This window comes from Myotis davidii, unplaced genomic scaffold (genome assembly GCF_000327345.1).
Source record: "Myotis davidii unplaced genomic scaffold, ASM32734v1 scaffold46, whole genome shotgun sequence".
Taxonomy (NCBI): Eukaryota; Metazoa; Chordata; class Mammalia; order Chiroptera; family Vespertilionidae; genus Myotis; species Myotis davidii.
The window spans coordinates 2,831,743-2,840,883 of NW_006383006.1; the positions used below are offsets into that span (position 1 = coordinate 2,831,743).

At 43.1% G+C, this 9,141-nt stretch overlaps 1 protein-coding gene across 1 annotated transcript in view; it reads left to right on the forward strand.

Moving 5' to 3' along the window:
• The window catches only part of LCMT2 (leucine carboxyl methyltransferase 2), a 2,160-nt gene extending 244 nt beyond the window's left edge, over positions 1–1,916 (forward strand). The window contains 2 exon segments of the mRNA XM_015557521.1: positions 7–8; positions 10–1,916. Of these exon segments, the coding sequence (XP_015413007.1) occupies positions 7–8; positions 10–1,852 (1,845 nt within the window). The 3' untranslated portion in view covers positions 1,853–1,916.
• The last annotated feature ends 7,225 nt before the right edge of the window (positions 1,917–9,141 follow it).

The window sequence follows — 9,141 nt, forward strand, 5'->3', positions numbered from 1 at the left end:
GCCTTCCTGGCGGACGTGCGCGGCCCCGGGAGCGCCTCGCGCCCAGGTCCTGTCGCTGGGCGCTGGCTCGGACTCGCTGTATTTTCGCCTCAAAGCTGCAGGCCGCCTGTCCTGGGCTGCGGTCTGGGAGGTCGATTTTCCAGACGTGGCGTGGCGCAAAGCGGAGAGGATTAGAGACACGCCGGAACTGTGCGCGATAACCGGGCCTTTCCGGAGCGGGGACCCTGCGTCAGCGCTGTGCTTTGAGAGTTCGGACTACCGCATCCTGGGCTTGGACTTGAGGCAGCTGGAGCGATTGGACCGGGCGCTGGCCGCCGCGGGCCTCAATGAAGCCGCACCCACTTTGCTCCTCGCTGAGGCCGTGCTGACCTACCTGGAACCGGATAATGCAGCGGCCCTCATCGCCTGGGCGGCCCAGCGTTTTCCTGATGCTCTTTTCGTGATCTACGAGCAGATGAGGCCGCATGACCCCTTTGGCCAGTTCATGCAGCAACATTTTCAGCAGCTCAATTCTCCTTTGCATGGCCTGGACCGCTTCCCCGACGTGGCGTCCCAGCAGCGCCGCTTCCTCCAGGCTGGCTGGACTGCCTGCAGGGCCATGGACATGAATGAATTCTATCGCTGCCTCCTGCCCGCAGAAGAACGTCGGCGCGTGGAAAATCTCGAACCCTTTGACGAGTTTGAGGAGTGGCATCTGAAGTGCGCCCACTATTTCATTCTGGCCGCTTCTAAGGGAGACACTCTCTCCCAAACTTGGGTGCTTTCATCCCCAGAGCTGTTTCCTTGGATAGATCCTGCTTCCCCTTCCGGGACCCTCCTTGCCAAGGTGGTCACTAGTGACAGCCAGGGCCCACACTTTAAGAGATATGGCCACGCCTCTGCCCTCTTGAGCCCAGGCATTCTCAGCGCAGGTGGATTTGGAGAGCAGGAAGGGCGGCATTGCCGAGTGAGCAAGTTTCACTTGCTCTCAAGATGCAGTGACTTTGATTGGAAAGGCAAACCAATAGGCAGTAGGGGGACTGAAGCTCAGTGGGATGGACGCCTTTATCACACCATGACAAGAGTTTCCGATATTCAGGTTCTGGTTCTGGGAGGGAGACTGTCCCCAGTAACTCCAGCCTTGGGGATTCTCCAGCTTCGTTTTTGTAAGAGTGAGGATGATAGCACCGAGGATCTAAATGTAACGGTAACAAAAGCTGGCACAGAAGGAGATTCCACTTTGTCATGTTGGCGGCATTCAACAACACAAGTGTCCTATGAAAATCAGAAGTATTTGTTTGTCTATGGGGGCCGAAGTGTGGGGGAACCTGTACTGAGTGACTGGCATTTTCTCCACGTGGGGACAATGACTTGGGTCAGGATCCCAGTGGAGGGGGAGGCACCTGAAGGCCGGCATTCCCACAGTGCCTGCAGCTGGCAAGGGGGGGCCCTTATTGCTGGAGGCCTGGGTGCTTCTGAGGAGCCATTGAGCTCTGTAGTCTTTCTGAAACCAACCACTTGTGGATTCCTCTGGGAATCAGTTGATATCCAGCCTCCCATTACCCCAAGGTACTCCCACACAGCTCATGTGCTTAATGAGAAGCTTCTACTGGTTGGAGGGGTCTGGATTCATTCCTCCTCAGTTCCCGGGGTGACTGTTATCGATTTGACTACAGGATTGAGCTCTGAGTATCAGATTGACACAACAGGTGTACCATGGCCTCTAATGTTGCACAACCATACCAGCATCCTCCTTCCTGAAGAGCAACAGATCCTGCTCCTTGGAGGTGGTGGGAACTGCTTTTCCTTTGGCACCTACTTCAACCCCCACACAGTAACATTAGACCTTTCTTCCCTGGGTGCTGGGCAGTAAGGACTGGACTTCTGATTTATTTTGGATCCACTAAAGTAGACAATAAAGGTTTCCACAAATAGGATTTGACTTCGGCTACAGATATTACCCTACTTCGTGCCCCTCCTTTTTATTTTATTTTATTTTATTTTATTTTATTAGCACTATTATGTTAAAACACATACCATCACTCAGAGAGATGATACAAAAATAAAACATAAGTAAGCCTATCTTAAGAGAGTGGTCATACAGTCCTAGAGGAGGCCTTTAGATCCCTATATCTAGTTGGTCTTCCTCCCATTTTTTAATCTGTGTTTATCCATTTATTAGAAATTCATGCAGTGGAGGAGGGGTGGTTGGAGTAGGGGTGTCCCTCAGCCCAGCCTGCACCCTCTCCAATCTGGGACCCTTCAGGGGATGTCCAACTGTCAGTTTAGGCCTGATCCCATCGGGCCTAAACTGGCAGTCGAACATCCCTCTCACAATCTGGAACTGCTGACTCCCAAGCCTGCCTGCCTGCCTGATTGCCCCTAACTGCTGCCTGCCAGCCTGATCACCCCCAACCACTCCTCTGCCGGCCTGGTCACCCCCAACTGCCCTCCCCTGCCGGCCATCTTGTGGCTGTGGGCGCCGCCATCTCTGCAATGGTGTGAAGGTCAATTAGCATATTCCCTCTTTTTTAGATAGGATTGAGTTACAGTGACCTTTAACCGAAGTCAAATTAAAAATTTCCCACTCCTATGGTTTGTGATTTGAGGAGGTACCTTGGAAAAAGTTTCACACAGATTCTTGGTAAGAATCTAAAGTTGAATGTAGTTGAAGGGGCATGGTATTGACCTCATTCTTCATGTAGGAAACCTAAAATGAACCCAGTTACAGCTTTATTAAAGCATTGTGCTATTTAGTGTATAAGAGAACTCTGGGATAGATTAAACAATGATCTTTATATAGGACTTCATTGGAAAATATGCTTTTGTTCCATTTTTGTCCCTGGTTCCATATTTATATAGATTTATGAGTGCTTATAAATCAAACAATTGATGCTTCAACTCATTGCATACATGATATGGTAATGTTTTGCTTCAGTTCTCCTCTCCACCCTTCACTATGGTCTGTGCTCCAGGGGGCTCTCCTTCATGGACTATATCAATGAGTTTTCTTGTCTTCTAGTTTCTGGTGAGTTCTACCAGTCACAGGCACCAGAGGGAGATGTAGGACAGGAAGAGTGAGGCAGGGCATTCTCAGTGTTTCTCCTACTAGTCTGCAAGTTGGCAGAGTCCCCCCCCCCCCCCCTTTTTTTTTGTCAAAGGTCACAGCTTTTTCTCCATGTAATAAGGTATAGCTCTAATTCTGCATCACTCCAGGTTCCAGTAATTGTTCCTTCTTACCTCTTCAGGCCTAGGATTGTAATTGCTCTTTGCTAGACCTGAGCTGCACTGTTCATTATAGTAGCCATTAGCTACATAGCTATTTGAACTTCAATTAATAGAAATTGAATAAAATTAAGAATTCAGTGGCTTAGTTGCATTACCCACATTTTAAGTGCTCAATAGTCACATGTGGCCAATGGCTATGGTACTGGACAATACAGATGTAGAACATGTCCCTAGATCTGGACACTGCTGAGGTACTTCACTACCTTGACTTGGCTTCTCTTAACCTTGCTCAGTCCTTTTCAATTAGTATCTTCATTAAGCTCTCCTCAATTATCCCCTTTAAATGGACCATCTTTCCTAGTGAGCCTTGTGGGATCAATGAAATGCCTTAGGTACTCATCCTTAAAATTTAAGCCTTAATTTCTCTAAATTGTGTCTCAAAAGGTAGTGGTTTTAGTGGTACTAAGCAAACCAGTTTAGTAGTTCTTGTTAGTCTTTAGTCCTTGAAAGCTTAATAATACCTTGAGATTCTATAGTACTATAAATTTTAACATCTTGATGGGCTTAGTATGGCACAGACTTCTCTCTTCCTAAATATTTTTATAACAACTTTGCATATATATGAATGTGAAAAGTGATTAATATAAAAACTGAGTAGCAAACACAAACCTAAGTGTATGGAGAAGGCAATGTTGGCTCTGTTAGCAATGAAGGTTGGAAGTTCATTGTTGGCAATGAAGGCTCCCAGGAGAAGACAACCGCTGTCTAGCTTCAGCTTCACTGAAACTGCAAGAGCCCTTTCAAGAGAAGTTGTTAGTTATGGTCATGAGAGAGTCCTGGGAAACAAGGCTGACTACAGCTAAGCAGCTGGCAAGACTATATATAGGTGGGTACTAGATTACTGCCAAGAATATGACCAGAAGAGGAAAAGGCTACATGCTTTGTAGTTCCTATCTTTAAGTTCACTACAGCCTACTTCCAACTTTCAGGAGCAGATGAAAGCAGAACATTGATGAAATGAGTGCTCTCAGCTATGTAATAGTACCAGAATTCTAACCTAGAAATGACTCCAAGGCCCTGGGAACATCTGTAATGCTACTTTTAGGTGGTGCCACCAACCATTATTATTTCATTACTTTTGCGGGGGGGGAGAAGGTGGTGCTGTGGTGAGGTGGTGTTGGGGGTGGTGGGTGGGGTGGAATCATAAAGAGAATGTGGATATGTGCCAGAGCCAAATTCTTGGCCTGTTCTCTTGAGCACTGGCCAGTATGGCACATTATGACTAATCAGGCTTGTTCCAGGAAAATTATCCCATTTTCCATAAGTGATTACCAGATTAAGCATGCCCTCCACCTCTAACCCGATACATGCATCATACTCAGGTAAGGAATTAGTCATTTCTCAAGCTCTACTCATTAGAGCACTTAGAAGTTTTGTCAACAACATTTACTATGTGCCTTTGGAACAGCGCTCTGTGTGGACTGCTGCTGGATCCCAGTTTCATAACAGTAATCAGCAGAGGTGTGGGCCAGATTGAGAACTCCAGTTGGACAATAATTTTTGCTTTTTCATTTCACCTCTGAATATTTTTGTTCTAAAATTCTGGAATGGAGCTCTAGGGTAGTTATGAGAGTTAAAGAAAGGCCTTTTTCTTGTTTAGTAATTGTACTTTTCTTTTTAAACCCTCACCTGAGGATATGTTTTTATTGATTTGGGAGGGGAGGGGGGAGAGACATTTATGTGAGAGAAACATTGATCAGGTGCCTTGACTGGGAATCAAACCTGAGACCTTTCGGTGTACAGGATGATGCTTCAACCAGCTGAGCCCCACTGGCCAGGGTTGTACTTCTTTTTAGGCCAGAAAAATTAAGAAAGGGAGATAATTTATTATGTTGAATTTACTGTCAGGGTCTCAAAAAACAGTATCATACTAGTAAGGATATGAAGACAGATTAAGAAAAACTTCTGGAATATGTTCTTCAAAGGCCAGTGTTGCCATTTCCTTGTGTGCTTTTAGAACTTTACCACCAAATGTCAATTTTTCATTTTTCTACAGATTTGATCCTCCTTAGTGATGTTAGGAAGATGACATGCAACATGTGTTCCAGTGGCCAGGCACTGCCTTGGTCTTCTCTTTCAGTTGATCTCAGATCTTGAAAGTCTTGGTTTATTTCATGTGCATTTTGTGATTCCCAAACTTAACCTCAAATAGCCCCTCTGAGACGCCTAAATGACACCTCCTGGAAAATACTCCCATATGGCAGCCCCAAATGTAACCAACCACTGTGTTAAAGAAGCCCGTGCTCTTTGCAGAATCTGGTCAATAATAGAAGAACTAGTTACTAAGGTGAGTTCCTACATCATGGGAACCAACAATGCCTAATGTCATATTAAAACTAAACTAAGCTTTTTGACTACAGTAATGAAGAAAGGGAAATAAAATAGCATTAGGCTGGCAAAGTAGGTCATGAGTCCTGGATAATCACATTTGGACTTGATGTTTAAAAGAGAAGGAGATTATGTAGAGCAGAAATTATGAAACTTATAATCAGCTTTAGAGTCGGTTAAGAGTTCCTTGGATATCAGTAATGATGTAAACAGTTCTGTCATTCCACAGTTTAATTTTAAGGCTGATTATTTTTCTTGGACAATAACATAAGCCCTAAGTTGGGAAGGGGCAGTTTCTTGACTGAGGGAAGAAATTGTGTGTCTAGTTCACTTCTCTATCCCTGTCATAGTAGAATCTCAATAAATACCTGTTGGATGGAGGTCCAATCTGACACTCAAATACATTACATTTGAATATTACTATTTTGCCTACCATGCACAAACAGATGTCAAAAGTCCTTTAATTACTGTGTGTGGGGGGGTGTGAGTATTCAAGTTTTAAAGACCCCTATTTAAGAGTTTTTAAAATTCAATTGTTTTGCCCTGGCTGGTGTAGCTCAGTTGATTGAGCGTAGTCCCATGCACAAAAAGGTCTCTGGTTCAATTCCTGGTTGGGCATATACCTGGGTTGCAGGCTCAATCTCCAGTAGGGTGTGTGCAAGAAGCAGCTGATTGATGTTTTTCTCTCTTGCTCTCTCTTCTCTCTTCTCTCTTCTCCCTCCTCCTCCTCCTCCTCCTCCTCTTCCTCCTCCTCCTCCTCCTTCTTTTTTTTTCTCTCTCTCTCTCCCTCCCCACCCCCTCTCTCTCCTATTTCTCTCTTCCTCCCTCACTCTCCCTGCCTCTCTCTTTGAAATCAATAAAAACATTTAAAAAAAAATTCAACTGCTTTGACCTGGGTAAAGGTGGTAGACTTCCCATTGTTACTCCTAGTGTTACAGATTACACCTGAATCTTTTCCCTGATTGCAATTTCCAGCTGATCCTCATTACCTTTTGCTCAACATTGGACCATGGTTACCCCATGTCTTTTGGAAATGAAATGAGCTAACTTTGCCAAAAGTTTAATCTGAGGGAGTGGGAGCATGCAATTAAATGTGCTCATGAGCACATACATACAAGATCTTTCTAGAATGTGATGCTTCACTAGGCATGACTTATTAAAAGAAGTTTAATAGAGGGAGAAGAAAGACCTTGCCCTAATATTTACATGAAAAGTCATGTGCCACCTAATTGGCAGACTAAGGCTACGAAATAAATTGTCATAAGAATGATTTTTAGGATATGACACCATATCCTGCTTTTTGCATTTCCTAGTCTTTGTCCACATTTTTAAACTTTTCATTAGAGCCTCAACCTCTGATTCATAGTTAGCTTACTATTTCAGAAAAAGTTAGCAAAGATGATCTTTCTTATTTATAAATACATCAGTACATAACCAATACTTAAGGGGAAAAATACCTTTGCCACCACCAGACCTCAAAAAAAACCCACTCAATTAAAAAAGCAGAGTTTACATAGACACAGAGAAGAGACTGGTGGATGCCAGAGGGGTGGGGAGTTGGGGGATTGGGTGAAAGAGGTGAAGAGGTTAAGAAGTACAAATTGGTAGTTATAAAATAGTAACAGGTATGTAAAGTACAGCCTAGAGAATATAGTCAGTATATTGTAATAACTATGTATGGTGCCAGGTGGGTACTGGAAATACCTGGGGGGACACTTTGTAAAGTGTATGATTGCCTAACCACTATGCTGTACACCTGAAACTAGTACAAAATAGTAGTAAATGTAAACTGTAATTGAAAAATAAAATCTAAATAAAAAATTGTAATACAATACACACAGCATAGTCTAGACTTCAATCCACTGAATTTATATTTGGACAATTGAATCCAGCCAGCATATCTTTATTTCCAGTGCATGACACATAGTCAATGTTTTTTAAAAAATGTCACATGAATGGCTATATGTTTGAGTTAGGCTAAAATTAGTAATAAATAGTGAATTGTAATAAGATCAGAGATTACCACCAGAAAATCAAAATATAGTGTAAAGCCATAGTAATTAAAAATAGATTGATATTGGTGCCAGAATAGACAAATAGATTGAAGGAATAAAGAATTCAAGAACAGACTACATGTTAAGGTGACATTTTAAACTAGTGAGGTGAGGCTGAACTATTTGGTATATGACTTGGGACCACCACCTGGCTAATCATTTGTGAAAAGTGATGTTTGCTCCCTAATTCTCACAAATACAAGCCTAAATTCTAGATGTATTAAAATCAGACCCAAACTTAATAAGGAAAACAAAACTAAATTCTATGAGCATCAGAACAAGTATAAAAAAAATGTTATAAACTTAGTGGTAGAAAAAGGCCTTAAAGAACACATACAGTGGGGCCTTGATTTATGAGTTTAATTCCTATGAGACTGAGCTCATTAAGGGGCTCATTAAGGAGCTCATTAACTCAAATTACTCCATCAACTCAATGCAAAAAATCGGCCGAGAGACTATACCAACAAAATTCAGAAAAAGTCTGATAACTTTATTCATTTAAAATTTAAGGGCAAAAAGAAAATACATTAAAATTTTAAAAGATTCATCTTTCCTCTATCCAGGATCATGCCATAGGGAGACTTGTTTTCCTTTTTCATTCAGTCCCTAGAATTAAGATGCATGCAACTCATTCCTCTATTTCTCAACACTAGCTTCTGAGACATGTTAAGAAAGGGGAATCTATCTGACCAGTTTGACTCAGTGGATGGAGCGTCGGCCTGCGGACTGAAGGGTCCTGGGTTCGATTCCGGTCAAGGGCATGTACCTTGGTTACAGGCTCATCCCCAGTAGGAGGTGTATAGGAGGCAGCTGATCGATGTTTCTCTCTCATCGATGTTTCTGACTCTCTATCCCTTTCCCTTCCTCTCTGTAAAAAATCAATAAAATATATTTTAAAAAAAAGAAAGGGGAATCTGAATAATAAAAAGTGGAGCTCTCAATGGATAATATCCACTTTTCATTTGTTTGGTCATTCATTCATTCATTCATTCATTCAACATTTAAGTGTTCTAAGCAGGATATATCAGTGATCTAAATAATCCCTTGTAGAATTTGCAGCCTAGCAGTGGGAGATAAAAAATTAAACAATAAAGATAATAAATACATTATCTAATCTAATAAAAGAGAAACATTCAAATTGACTGTACCTTTGCTATGCCCCAAGCCACACCCACCAGCCTATCAGAGTGAATATATGCAAATTAACCCAACCAAGATGGTGGCCAGCAGCCACAGAGCTGGTGCAAGCAGGAGGCTTGGTTGCCCTGGCAATGGAGGAAGCCAAGCTTCACGCCATGGCCCTGGCCCGCTCTGGCCTCTGCTGAAGGCAACAAAGTTTCAATTATAGACGATAAATAAATCCCAGATACCTGCTTCCCTCTGCTCAAGGAGTTGCTGAGAAAAAGAAAAAAAGGAGGGGCTGGGAGCTTGTGTTGCCAGGGCCTGTGGCCAGCCTGCACACTGCCCTCAGCCCCTCACCCCGGATGGACAC